The following is a 14,942-nucleotide window of genomic DNA, read 5'->3' as shown; positions in this document are numbered from 1 at the left end:
CACTCTGCCACTCAGGCTGGAGTGCAGTGGCACCATCTCGGCTCACGGAAACGTTCGCCTCCTGAGTTCTAGCAATTCTCCATTCTCATGTCTCAGCCTCCTGAGTAGCTGGTAGTACAGGTGCACGCCACCACATCTGGCTAAGTTTTGTATTTTTAGTAGAGATGGGGTTTCACCATGTTGGCCAGCCTGGTCTTGAACTCCTGACCTCAATATTACAGGCATGCGCCACCAAGCCTGGCTGCACCTTTCTTCCTGATGATGATCCACTCTGGAAAGTTTGCAAAATGAGGGATGTGTGACCAAGAACAGCCAGGGAGGGGTCCGCTGACAGCTGAACAGAGCTTTGTGGGCACCTGGGCCTGTGGGTGTTTCCAAAGAAACACTGGCCGGTGCTGGGCAGGGGTACCCATGGCCTGGACACAGGCCGGGACTGGTTTGAGGCCTGTTAGGAACTGGGTTCCACAGCAGGAGGTAAGCAGATGGTGAAGGAGCGTGACCGCCTGAGCTCTACCTCCTGTCAGATCAGTGGCGGCATGAGGTTCTCAGGGGAGGGCAAACCCTCCTGTGAACTGTGCGTGCGAGGGATCTGGGTTACGCGCTCCTTATGAGAACCAAACGCCTCATGATCTGAGGGAGAACAATTTCATCCTGAAACCACCCTGCTCCCCGCCCCACCCATGGAAAAATTGTCTTCCACAAAACCAGTCCCTGGTGAAAAGGCAGGGGACCGCTAGTTCTGGGTACGGTCAAGTGCTGCTGAACAGTGGGGTGCGTTCTGGGAAACACGTCGCTGGGTGATTTGGTCGCCATGTGAATGTCCTACAGTGACACACACAAGCCTGGATGGCGCAGCCTCCTACACGCCCGGGCTGGGCGATGCCTGGGCTGTGTGATGCCTGTGCTGATGGGCTGGGCAACATCCGGGCTGCTGGGCTGGGCAACACCGGGCTGTGCGATACCTGTGAGGCTCCCAGGCTACGGACCTGTGCAGCAAGGTGACTGCAGTCTACACGCAGAAACTGCAGCAGACGGTGAGCATTTGTTTCCGAACACAGAGAAGGTACAGGAGAAACACAATGTTACTACCTGAGGGGACCAGCCTCCTCCCTGCGGTCAGTCATGGACTCAAACGCCGTTATGCAGCACATGGTCTTATATGGTTCTGAAGCCTGTTTTTTTATATTTAATATTATAGCAGACATAGGCTGGGCACCGTGACTCACGCCTGTAATCCCAGCACTCTGGGAGGCCGAGGCGCGTGGATCACCTGAGGTCAGGAGATGGAGACCAGCCTGACCAATATGGTGAAACCCCGTCACTACTAAAAATACAAAAATTATCTGGGTGTGGTGGTGGGCGCCTGTAATCCCAGCTACTCGGGAGGCTGAGGCAGGACAGTCACTTGAACCTGGGAGGCGGAGGGTGCAGTGAGCTGGGATCATGCCACTGCACTCCAGCCTGGGTGACAGAGCAAGTCTGCCTCAAAAAAAGAAAACAAGTTCCTTCTTCTGCAACACCCCCGCCTAACTCAGAGCTGGCCAGTGCTCCACGTGTGGGTCCTTGCTGGCTTCAGACGATGCTAACCAGCTTTTCCAGCCCCTTTGCACAACGTAACGTTTCTGACAATTTCCATTCAAGCTTCCATCTTTCCAAACACACAGATGAAACACACAAGCAAAGCAGAATAGGTGCGAGCTCCGAGGTGGAACAGGAGAACGGAGGGAGGAGAAGGCTGTCACGTGGCAGCGTTCACCCACAGGGAACCCTGCTCACTTCTAAGTCAGGCTTTAAGAAGAGCCAACTCTGTCCTCCTGTGTGAAAAGCTCTGGCCGGCCACTCACCAGCACCACGAGGCGCTTTCCTTTACACTCAGGCATTGCCAAGGAAAACAATCTTAACAGAGGGATAGTCTCAAAGCAGAAAGGACTCTGGAGTGTTGTCACTGAGCCATCTGCGGCTGGCGGCTGGCAGTGCGATCGTCACACACACGCCAGGCGTGAACGTGTGCTTCCGTGTGAGAAGGGCACGGTGTTTGGGGAAGTGACTGACTTGAGGACAGTAAGTGATGCCCTCACAACCCTCCCAGCACGAAGCTTGGTTGTGAAGGTGGAGGTTTCAGTGCTGTTAACGGAAACTTATGCTGTGTCTGCAAAGCTAACGACAAACTATATGGTACGAATTATATTTCTATGTGGTGCGCACCTTATTTTCCCAGGAAACAGGAAAACTGGGCTCTGATTACACTTCAGATCCAGCACCACGTGAATTCCTTATTGATAGGTCATGACCTCTGAGCACGGCTTGCATTAGCTGTGATCTGAAAATATGACCAAACTTTGCCTGTTCACGCTCTTGGTGACCCAACCACAGGGTCGGACCATCTGTTCTTGCAGGTAAGACAGGCCACGCAGCCACTCATCGGCTCCCTGGGTGCTCAGAGCCACCGAGCCTGGCTCACTGCCTCTGGGTGCTGGGGATGGCAGCAGACGGACAGGCCCCTGGAGCGAGTGGTGAGGTGAGTACAGGGTCTGGGTCCACCGAGGACAAGGAGCACCTCCACCGAGGTAGGGGGCAGCTGCCAGAGCTCTGAGGGGAGCAGGAGCCAGAGCTGAGGCCCCGCTGCGGAGCGTGAAACAGTCTGATGCGGGACCTGCATCCAGGGCATGGCAGGGGTCCTCAAACTCCACACTTGGAAACAGAGAACCCGATTTAATAGATGACAGATGTGAACGGCCACCAAAGACGACGCATGGGTGCGCAGAAGCACAACACAGCACAAGAAAAGATCCCAACGTCCTCTTGTTAGGGAATCGCAAACAAAAACACCGCAGGCCACCACTGCGTACCAACCGACATGCTAAAAACAGCAAACCCCACTTCACATGCTGGCCTGACCACGGCACCCGGAAAGCTCGTCCAGTGCCCGTGGGGATGCGACGTGGCGCGAAGGGTGTGGAAAACAGCATGTGGTGAGTTTCTAACAAAGCAAGGACTGTACCTACGGCCCGGCAGTCCCACGCCTGAGTGTTTATCCGATAAAACACTCTCACAAAAACCAGACTGCAAGTGTTTACATCAGCTTTACCCGTGATGGTGAAAGACTAGAAAGCACCGAATGTGCCCCGCTGGTGACCGGATGGTCTGTCCACGGGAGGGAACGTGACTCACATGAAGAAGGAAAGTGCTGCACACAGGTGCCACGCACGAGCCTCCAACGCGCCACGCAGAGAGGAAGGAGCAGACACCAGCGGCCATGCTCCCACGACCTCATGCTCGTGACATCCTGGAAGAGACGCACAGGACGCAGCCCACAGCAGCAGTGCCAGGGCCCAAGGTTCTGGGAGGTGGAGATGCCCACATGCGGGGGACAGAGGCAATGCTGCTCAAAACTCACAGAGCTGTAGCCCTGAAGGGTGAACGCAGGATGGTCCTGGGGGAAGGGATGTCACAGACTCTGGGCAGGGTGGGCAGGGGGCAGCAGGATGGTAAGCAGGGCATCACAGACCCTAGGCATGGCGGGCAGGGGCAGCAGGATGTTAAGGAGGACGTCACAGACCCTGGGCACGGCGGGCGGCGGCGGCAGGATGGTAGGGAGGGCGTCACAGACCCTGGGCATGGCGGGCAGGGGCAGCAGGATGTTAAGGAGGACATCACAGACCCTGGGCACAATGGGTGGGGGCGGCAGGATGGTAAGGAGGGCATCACAGACCCTGGGCATGGTGGCCGGGGGGCGGCAGGATGGTAAGGAGGGCGTCACAGACCCTGGGCACGGCGGGCGGGAGCGGCAGGATGGTAGGGAGGGCATTTGCTTGGCGATACAAGGCCAGTGCAAACTTCTGAGGAAGAGACTCAGATAATCTTCTGATCTGACATTTAAAATACTGTAGAAAAAAATCTGAGAAATCGTATTTAAAATTCAAATCTACAGACTGAAGCAAAGTAATTTGAGGGGAAAATGCCAAAAATCTAACAAAATGTAGTGCTTATGCCACTGACTCTGATTGTAATTCAATTCTAAATTTACTCTGCTCTACTCGAAACAAAAATTCTGTGCCTAACGACACTCTCCACGCCTCGGCATGGATAACTGTTTTTGCAATTATCAGTCAGGAAGAGTCCCAAGTCCTTGCACCAATTCTAAATCAGGCAGCCTCGAAAGAGCCTGTGTTTCCACCATAGGGAGGAAGCCCCTTCCGGGAACCTACTACCAGGGCCAGCCAGTTGGCGGGGGCAGGGCGGGATGTATATGTACATGTGTACATGTGTATATGTATGTGCACGTGTGTGCGTGGATATGCACGTACGTGTGCACAGATGTGTATATGTGTACACGTGTGCGAGGCTATGCATGTACGCGTGTGTGCACAGATGTATGTGTATACACGTGTGCATGTGCATGCCTGTGAATATGTGTATGTGTTTGCGTATATGTGTGTGCTTTGCTCTGTCTTCTCCTTTACTGCATTCCAAGGATCGTACCTTCCAGAAACTGTCCCTGCCCACCTCTGCCTCCCTCTCTGGTGCACAGCAGGAAGGACTGGACCCTCCTGCGTCTCGGGGACGGCGTTCCTGCCCCACTGACACCTGAAGGGCCTTCCACTGGCTTCTCAGTGAGCACGTGGAGAACAATTTGCCACGCAGCGTGAGCTCCGTGTAGCATGAATTAGGCACATAGGCTGGACCCTCTTTAAGGAGCAGCATTTCCTCATCGGTGAGGAGAGCCCAGCCGAAATCGCCAGAGGCAAACAACCCACAGCTTAGCTTCTAGGTGCGACCAGCGCAGAAGCTCACCCCAGGCGGCTGGACGGAGAGGCACTGCCAGAGAACCACAGCACGCGTGGGATTCCACTCCCATCACCGGCGCGCAGACAGTGCGAGTTCAACAGAGAGTTCGTAAGCGGCCTCGTGTCTAACTTCCATATTTTTTTTTTTTTTTTTTTTTTTGAGATGAAGTCTCGCTCTGTCCCCCAGGCTGGAGTGCAGTGGCCAGATCTCAGCTCACTGCAAGCTCCTCCTCCCAGGTTCACACCATTCTCCTGCCTCAGCCTCGCAAGTAGCTGGGACCACAGGCGCCCGCTACCATGCCCGGCCGTAAGTGTTTTATATGTTAAAATTAACTCGTTTTCAGAGGCATAGTTTGCAAATACAGTTCCTCTTCTTTTTTCTGAGATGGAGTCTCACTCTGTCGCCCAGGCTGGAGTGCAGTGGCGCGATCTTGGCTCACTGCAAGTTCCACCTCCCGGGTTCACGCCATTCTCCCACCTCAGCCTCCCGAGTAGCTGGGACTACAGGTGCCCGCCACCACACCTGGCTAATTTTTTTTTTTTTTGTATTTTTAGTAGAGACGGGGTTTCACTGTGTTAGCCAGGATGGTCTCAATCTCCTGACCTCATGATCTGCCTGCCTCAGCCTCCCAAAGTGCTGGGATTACAGGCATGAGCCACCACGCCCAGCCTAAATTCCACATTTTAAAACAGATTAAGTTGTCCAGGTGTGGTGGCTCACCTCTGTAATCCCAGCACTTTGGGAGGCTGAGGCAGGCGGATCACCTGACGTTTGGAGTTCGAGACCAGCCTGGCCAACATGGCAAAACCCTGTCTCTACTAAAAATACAAAATTAGCTGGGCGTTGTGGCGCGTGCCTATAATCCCAGCTACTCGGGAGGCTGAGGCAGGAGAATCACTTGAACCTGGGAGGTGGCGGTTGCAGTGAGCCGAGACTGAGTCATTGAACTCCAGCCTGGGCAACAAGAGTGAAACTCTGTCTCCAAAAAAAAAAAGAAAGATGGAGCGTTCTCACACTGGCTTCACTCCATCAGAACAAACCTTGCTTGCAACTAACTTCTGTGCCTTTTCCAAACACGTGTGCTTTCCCTGTACAGCAACTGTGCATTGTGGGGGGACTGCAAGGGGGAGAATGCCGACCGGGAGGAACAGCAGCCCTGAGACTCACAGGCTTGGGAGGAGTCACGGTTCTGTGGGCGGGGATTTAACAGGGCACCAAATATCAACACCAGACACAAGAAACTGTTTTTTTTTTTTTTTTAAACAGGGTCTCACTCTGTCACCCAGGCTGGAGTGCAGGGGCGTGGTCATAGCTCACCGCAGCCTCAACCTCCTGGACCCAAGTGATCCTCCCACCTCAGCCTCCAGAGCAGCTGGGATACAGATGCGCACCACCACACCCGGCGAATTTATTTTGTTTTTGTTAAAATATTTGTAGAGTCGGAGTCTTGCTGTGTTGCCCAGGTTGGTCTCCAACTCCTGGGCTCCAGTGATCCACCCTGGCCTCCCGAGTAGCTGGGATACAGGCGTGAGCCACCATGCCCAGCCAAGAAGCCGCTTTAATGCTGTATTTGACAGAGTACAACACTTCCCTCCAGGACTTGACCCTGGGCTACTTCAGTGCCTGGACTAGGCCAGGGAGGTGACATGGGAAGTAAGTTGAGGCTGCAAATCTCTCAGGGTATCTGATTTGGGCTGGGCATCTGATTGATTTGGGCTGTGCATCTGATTGATTTGGGCTGGGCATCTGATTGATTTGGGCTGGGCATCTGATTGATTTGGGCTGGGCATCTGATTGATTTGGGCTGGGTATCTGGTTGATTTGGGCTGCACATCTGATTTGGGCTATGCTTCACCTACTTTCTGTCCTCATCAGTGCGTATCTATTATTCACTTTTAAGAAGACACCCTGCAGACAGACTCAAGTGATGAAAACACCTGACCATGTGCAAGTGGAAGACACTCAGCCCCACGAGAGAGTGGTTTCCACACAGATGAAGCCCGAGGTGGGCCAGTGGCATGGCAGAGCAAGTGTGTTGGGGCCGGACCTGGGAGCCTCCACTCAGACTCAGCCAGACCTGCTGGGCTCTGCAGAGACACACATGGATGCCTGCAACATGGCCAGGGAGCAAATGTGGGAAGGGCAGGAGGCCACGCAGCAGGGGACCCTGTTCCCAGGTTGGAAATCATGTGGAACCACGAAGACCTCGCCTCATCCGTGGCCCTTGTGCTGAGCTCTGTCTTGGTGAAACGATGAGCCCCTTATCCCACTGTTTCCAACATCCCCCAACCACCAGCAGAGCTGCCCAGGAACCCAGAGTTCAGTGCACCCTTGTGTGCACAGCCAAGGGAGGGGGGCGGACGCCATCTAGCAGTGCACTGGACACTTTCAGAAGCCCACGGCCTTTTTAAAATAAAGCTGGTCAGAGGAGGGGAGAGGTCACTGCGAGGTACATGGGGGCTTCCCAGATGCTGAGGAGAGACGTGCTCTGCCTAGGACGCAGGGAAGTCCCAGGTGCCTGGGACGTAGGAGTCCCAGCACAATGGGGAGATGCCTGCACCTTTCCAATGCGGCTGCCTGGGCTCAGAACGTCAAGAGCTGAAGCTTCCTTCAGGTTCAGAAGCCCCTTTCCTACCCAACAAGCGCTCGCCTCCTGGCGCTCCCTCTGCCTCGGTCACTCACCATGTGGAGGGTAATGGGGTGGGGTGGGAGGGGCAAAGTCCAGCTTGTCCTTCAGGTCCTCCTCATTCTCCTTCTGCCACTGCAGGCCAACGTCTTCCCAGAGGCTGACAGCCAGCTGCCTGTGGCACAACAGATGGACAACAGCGGCTCAGGGCAGGGCACGCAGGGGAGGGCACGCAGGGGAGGGCACACAGGGAAGGGCCCTGCAAGTTCCCAGAGATGCCCAGGAGGTCGCAGGGCTGTGCCAGGACACGGGTCGCCTAAAGACCCCATCACATGAGAGTGGGAAGCTCCCTAACCCCAGAAAAGGTGGACCAGAAATCCCGTTCATCTTGTGAGCACTCTACGGACAGTACACCAAGTGGGCCGTCTGATCTCTGTCCATTACTCAGTCAAATGCTAAAAAGATGTGAAATGACGTTTACAAAACCAGAGGTCTTCTGTACGGCACATCACCTCAGAGCACAGGGACGAAGGGACACGAGCAGGTTTCTGTGACAGATTCTGAGCGAAGAGAAACCACCACTGCTGTACACGACTGTTTAGGAAGCAGGGCCCGCGGCCGCCGGCTGGACGCCTGCCCACGTACCTGACCTCGGGCACCTCATCGCTGAGGCTGCTGAGCAGCAGAGGGATGAGCTTGTGGAAGAAGGAGTAGCGGTCGCGCAGACGCAGCAGCCAGCCGCCTACCACAGAGGCCACCGCCCGCCGGACCTGTGCACGAGAGGAAGGGATAAGGATTCGTGTAGGCAAAGGGGATGCTGGAGTTGATGCCACAGCACAGCTCTGAGTGCCGCTATGCAGGCGCTGCCTGACGCAGAGGCACGGCCAGGTCCTGGGCCACCTACCACCACCTGGATGCCATCCCCAAGGCAGAGGTGCATGGCCGGGGTCCTGGGCGCCACCAAGTCTGGGTCCCAGCCAGCTCTGCCAGTCCCCCCCGGCTGGGCCAGAGAGGAATGCTGCTGTCCTGCAGCCTCACACACAAGTCCCCCGTGCCCCGGCCTGGTCCTATTGGCGAGAGCAGGCTCCTAGCTGCTGCCTGAGCTGCGCCGCGTGTTCAGTGTTCTGCATGAAAACCTCCTGGCCAGGCTGTGTCTGTCTCACCCTGGGTGCTCAGTGAGCCAGGGCTACAGCACGTATGGTGCACTATGGCCAGACCTCAAAGGCATCTGGTCCCAGAGCCCAGGGACTCAGGAGGAAACCAGCAAGGTCCCTGGTTCTGCTGCTGGGTGTCTGAAAAGGCGGCACGAGGGCCTCTGCCTACCTTGCCTATGCAGGCAGAAGAAACCAGCTTACCAGACACCAAGTGCCCTAGCCAAGCTCCCAAAGGGCAGTGCCTGAGACGGGGACCAGCACCAACACTCCTCAAAGGGAACTGGGAATAGCCAAGAAGAAGCTGGGTGAGGAAGTGGTGTGGCTGAAGCCAGCTATAGACTGATCCAGGGAGCTCTGGGGTGTGAACGAGCTTCAGAGTCATCCCCTGTGAGGCCAGGGGCCGACTCTGTGGTGCCATCAGTGCCTGGCTGGGCTGTGGGGCGCAGGACCCTCCTCCCTCCTGACACTTTGGATGAAGCATCTCCGCACAGCCATGCACCATTAGCAATAGCACTCACAGTCACGCGTAGGTGCAGGGGACCCGAGCAGCAGCTGTGCCCATGGCGTGGTCGCTCACTGGGACTCGGAGGAGGGGTTGCTCCGCCCGGGCTCCAACAAGGCCTAGAGCCAAGCAGATCGCATCTAGGATCTGTCCCTGCCAGCCTGGGACCCGGGCCCTGGCCTGACCGCTCTGAAGTTCATTCCCACCTGGAAAATGGATAGGAATGACTGACAGGGCTCGTCACTGAGGTCCTGTGAGGGGTAGACAAGTTCACACAAGGAGGGGCCCAACGCGCCTGACTCCCGCTCCCTGTGTGGTAAGCACAGGCGACTCTTGGCGTGCGAGCAGCAGGGAAGCGTGCATTGGGGACACAGCATAGGGGACACAGGAATGCGTGGTGCATTTGCGGGGGTTATTAACTGACACAGGGCCTTACTAGCAACCACAAATACAAGTACCCATATAACAACTGAGAAACCCAAATCAGCTCCATGTCCACTCCACCACCCGGTTAGAGAGTCACCACAGAACAAGCTGTCACTGTTGTCTTCACACATGGCGCTGGCGGGTCTCGAGCAGAGATGCCCCAGGGTTTAATGCAGTCAACAGGCACCACTCATGGCCGCACCTGCCACGACGCTAATCCATGTGAGTGGCAAACTCCAAGCTCAGCCTGTGCCATGTGCTGAGATGCTAGAAAGCCTGTCGGGCAGAGGGCGTGACTGAGACAAGCCAGACTGCAGCCAGTACCGAGCCCAAACACATGCGATGGGGCCCTCTCCAGGAGACGGGCAGGCATCCAGGGCCACACGGCAAGGCCTGAGCACACTCTGCCCCAGGCCGGCAGCCGGGGAGCAGTCTGAACTCGCTGGGTCGGCCTCGCTGCTTTCTCCTCCCTGACCTCCTGCACCTGTGCCAGGGTCTCTGCAGGGCCCTGCCCAGGACGGCCGCCTGTCCGTTGGAACCCACAGATCGGCTTCTTTTGTAGAAAGGAGCTTCCAACATCTCACCTCATAGCAAGGGCAGCTGCAGGGTAGGATTTGGGGCTGCTCCTGAGTCTCATGGACTGCCACCACCTTTTCTATCAGTCTCGACTTAGTATCATAAGAAATCTGCAAATTCTAATTAGCATGAGACGGATTATCCCTTTTCTTTTAGTTCAAAAACAACACTGAATACCTCACTGCCATGTAACAGTTTAACAAAGCAGGATGTTTTTCAATTTTTTTCCTAAAAAGCAAAATAAATGAATTAGAAGCCTTCGCAAGAAGGATGGGTACAAACAAGCCCAGACTGCAAAAATGACAGTAAATACCTAGCGACATTGACCGACAGCCACAAGCATCAGGAGCATCCAGGAAAACATGATCTCACCAAGTGAACTAAATAAGGCACCAGTGACCAATCCTGGCGTGACAGGGATAGGTGACCCTTCAGACAGAAAACTCAAAATAGCTGTTTGAGGACGCCCAGCAAAATCCAAGATAACATGGAGAAGGAATTCAGAATCCTATCAGAGAAATTAACAAAGAGACTGAAATAATTAAAAAGCATCAGGCAGAAATTCTGGAGTTGAAAAAAGCGATTGGCATACTGAAGAATGCATCGGAGCCTCTTAACAGCAGAACTGACTAAGCAGAAGAAAGAACTAGTGAGCAGCTTGAAGATGGGCTATTTGAAAACACACAGAGACAAAAGAAAAAAGAATAGAAAGAATGAGGCACATGTACAGGATCTAGAAAATAGCCTCAAAGGGGCAAATCTAAGAGTTCCTGGCCTTCAAGAGCAGGTAGAGAGAGAGAAATCGGGGTAGAACGTTTGCTCAAAGGGATAATATCAAAGACTTTTCCAAACCTAGAAAAAGATACCAGCACTCAAGTACAAGAAGGCTACAGAACACCAACCAGATTTAACCCAATAAAACTACCTCAAGACATTTAACAATCAAACTCCTAAAGATCGAGGATGAAGAAAGGGTTCTAAAAGTAGCAAGAGAAAAAAAACCAACAAATCACATACAACGCAGCTCCAGTACGCCCGGCAACGACCTCTCAGAGGAGCCCTCACTGGCCAGGAGACAGTGGCGTGGCATATTTAAAGTGCTCAAGGAGAGTAAACTTTCACCCTCGTATATCCAGTGAAAAATCCTTCAAACATGAGGGAGATAGACTTTCCCCGACAAACAAAAGCTGAATTTTCATCAACATCAGACCTGTCCTACAAGAAATGTTAAAGAGTCTTCTTCAATCTGAAAAATAAGGATGCTGAGCAGCAATAACACATCATCTAAAAGGATACAACTCACTGGGAACAGTAAGCATGCAGAAAAACACAGACTGTTGTAACACTGTAACTGTGGGGTGTAAACTCTTCACACCTTGCCTAGAAAGACTAAAAGATGAGCCCATGAAAAATAACTAGCTGGCTGGGCGCGGTGGCTCACACCTGTAATCCCAGTACTTTGGGAGGCCGAGGCGGGCAGATCACCTGAGCTCAGGAGTTCGAGACAAGCCTGGCCAATATGGTGAAACCCCGACTCTACTAAAAAATACAAAAATTAGCCAGGTGTGGTGGTGGATGCCTGTAATCCCAGTTACTCAGCAGGGTGAGGCAGGAGAATCGCTTGAACCTGGGAGGTGGAGGTTGCAGTGAGCCGAGATGGCACCATTACACTCCAGCCTAGGTGACAGAGCAAGACTCCATCTCAAAAATAAAGCAATAAAAATAAATAAATGAATAAAAATAACTACAATGACTTTTCAAGACAAAGTTATAAAAACAACAAGAAGTTAAAAAGCAGAGGGGATAAAATTAAACTGTAGCGTTTCTATTCATTTTTTCTTTGCTGCTGGTTTGTTTTTACAATCAGTGTTCAGTTGCCATCAGTTTAAAATAATGGGTTATGTTATTTGCAAGCCTCCTGGTAACTTCAAATAAAAAACCCTACAACAGATACACAAAAAACAAAAAGAAATTAAAACATACGGAAAAAAAACAGAGAAAATCATCTTCATAAAAAGGAAGACAAGAAGGCAAGAAGGAAGAGCAGCCCACAAAACAACCAGAAAACAACAAAACGACAGGAGTAAGTCCTTACTTATCAATAACAACATTGAATGTAAGCAGACTAAACTCTCCATTCAAAAGACAGAGTGGCTGGATGGGTAAGAAAACCAGGACCCAGCTATCTGTTGCTGACAAGAAACACACGTCACCAAAAAGGCACACGTAGGTTGAAAATAAAGGGATGCAAAAAGATATTCTGTACAAATGGAAACCAAAAAAAGAGCAGGGATAGCTATACTTAGACAAAACAGATTTCAAGACGAAAACTATATTAAGAGACAAAGGTCATCATATAATGATAAAGGTGTCAACTCAGCAAGAGGACATAACTTTAAATATATATTCACCCAACACTGGAATATCCAGATATATAAACCAAATATTGTCTGTTGAGACAGACTCCAACACAGTAACAGCTAGAGGCTTCAACGCCCCACTTCCAGTATTAGACAAATAATCCAGAGACAAAATCAACAAAGAAACATCGGACTTAATCTGCGCTATAGACCTAATGTACCTAATAGATATTTATAGAACGCTGCATCAAACAGCTACATAATACACATTCTTCTCCTCAGCACATGGATCATTCTCAAGGATAGACCATATGTTAGGCCACGAAACAAGCCTTAAAACAGGACACTGAAATTAATAACAAGAACTTTGGAAACTATACAAATACATGGAAATTAAATAATATGCTCCTGAATGACCAGTGGGTCAATGACAAAATTAAGAAGGAAATTTAAAAAATTCTTAAATGAAAATGGAAACACAATATGCCAAAACAACAAAAGCAGCACTAGGAGGCAAGTGTATAGCAATCAGCACCTACAGCCAAAAAGCAGACAACTTCAAAGAGCAACCTAACGCTGTGTCGAAAAGAACTAGGAAAGCAAGAGCAAACCAAACCCAAAGTTAGTAGAAGAAATAAGAGCAGAAATAAATGAAATCGAAACAAAAAAATACAAAAGACAAACAAAATGAAAAGTTAGCTTTTTGAACAGATAAGCAAAATCGACACACCTTTAACCAGACTAAGAAAAAGATCCAAGTAAATAAAATCAGATCAAAAAGGGGACATTACACAACTGATACTACAGAAATTCAAAGCATCATTAGAGACTGTGATCAACTACACCATAACAACATTGTGAGCAGCGACACCATGAGCAATGACACTGTGAGCAGCTACACCATGAGCAACTAGCATACGAGCAACCACACCATAAGCAACTACAATATAAGCAACGACACAGTGAACAACTATACCATGAGCAACTACACTGTGAGCACTGACACCATGAGCAACTACACCGTGAGCATCGACACCGTGAGCAACTGCACTGTGAGCACCGACACCGTGAGCACCGACACTGTGAGCACCGACACTGTGAGCACCGGCACCGTGAGCAACTGCACTGTGAGCACCGACACCGTGAGCAACTGCACTGTGAGCAACTGCACCGTGAGCACCTGCACCGTGAGCACTGACACCATGAGCAACTGCACCGTGAGCAACTGCACTGTGAGCACCGACACCATGAGCAACTGCACCGTGAGCACCGACACCGTGAGCAACTACACTGTGAGCAACTATACCGTGAGTACCTGCACCGTGAGCAACTGCACCGTGAGCAACTGCACCGTGAGCACCGGCACCGTGAGCAACTGCACCGTGAGCACCGTCACCGTGAGCAACTGCACCGTGAGCACCTGCGCCGTGAGCACCGATACCATGAGCAACTGCACTGTGAGCACCGACACCATGAGCAACTACACCATGAGCAACTATACCGTGAGCACCGACACCGTGAGCACCCGCACCGTGAGCACCGACACCATGAGCAACTGCACCGTGAGCACCGACACCATGAGCAACTGCACCGTGAGCACCGACACCGTGAGCAGCTGCACCGTGAGCAACTGCACCGTGAGCACCGACACTGTGAGCACCGACACTGTGAGCAACTGCACCGTGAGCACCGCCACCGTGAGCACCAACACCGTGAACAACTGCACCGTGAGCACCGCCACCATGAGCACCGCCACAGTGAGCACCTGCACCGTGAGCACCGCCACCGTGAGCACCGGCACCGTGAGCACCGGCACCGTGAGCACCAACACCGTGAGCAACTGCACCGTGAGCACCGACACCGTGAGCACCAACACCGTGAGCACCGGCACCGTGAGCACCGACACCGTGAGCACCTGCACCGTGAGCACCGACACCGTGAGCAACTGCACCGTGAGCAACTGCACCGTGAGCACCGACACCATGAGCAACTGCACCGTGAGCACCGGCACCATGAGCACCGACACCATGAGCAACTGCACCGTGAGCACCGACACCATGAGCAGCTGCACCGTGAGCAGCTGCACCATGAGCACCGGCACCGTGAGCACCAACACCGTGAGCACCGACACCGTGAGCAACTGCACCATGAGCACCGACACCGTGAGCACCGGCACCGTGAGCAGCTGCACCGTGAGCACCTGCACCGTGAGCACCTGCACCGTGAGCAACTACACCATGAGCAACTATATGCCAACAAATTGGAAAACCTAGAAACAATGGATCAATTCCTAGACACATACAACCTACCAAGATTCAATCATAAAGAAATCCGAACCTCGAACAGACCAGTAACAAGTAATGATATTGAAGCTGCAATGAAAAGCCACCCAGCAAAGAAAAGCCTGGGACCCAGTACTTCACTGCCAAATTTTATCAAACATTTAAAGAACTAAGGTCACCCCTACTCAAACTATTCCAAGAAATAGAAGAGAAAAGAATACCTCCAAG

General features: G+C 52.4%; 2 protein-coding genes across 2 annotated transcripts in view; one reads left to right on the top strand and one right to left on the bottom strand.

Moving 5' to 3' along the window:
• Positions 1–14,942, top strand: part of PRKAR1B (protein kinase cAMP-dependent type I regulatory subunit beta) — a 482,327-nt gene that overhangs the window by 276,782 nt on the left and 190,603 nt on the right. The gene's annotated exons all lie outside the window — the stretch shown is intronic.
• The window catches only part of DNAAF5 (dynein axonemal assembly factor 5), a 54,851-nt gene that overhangs the window by 32,248 nt on the left and 7,661 nt on the right, over positions 1–14,942 (bottom strand). Inside the window, exons 3-4 of the mRNA XM_028845424.2 lie at positions 8,060–8,184; positions 7,471–7,589 (exon numbers count right to left, since the gene is read on the bottom strand). Coding sequence (XP_028701257.1) covers positions 7,471–7,589; positions 8,060–8,184 — 244 coding nt within the window. The remainder of the gene's footprint in view (positions 1–7,470; positions 7,590–8,059; positions 8,185–14,942) is intronic.

Source organism: Macaca mulatta, chromosome 3 (assembly GCF_049350105.2).
Source record: "Macaca mulatta isolate MMU2019108-1 chromosome 3, T2T-MMU8v2.0, whole genome shotgun sequence".
Taxonomy (NCBI): domain Eukaryota; kingdom Metazoa; phylum Chordata; class Mammalia; order Primates; family Cercopithecidae; genus Macaca; species Macaca mulatta.
Note: the sequence above shows the minus strand (reverse complement) of the source record. Positions and strands in the feature narration are given on the sequence as shown.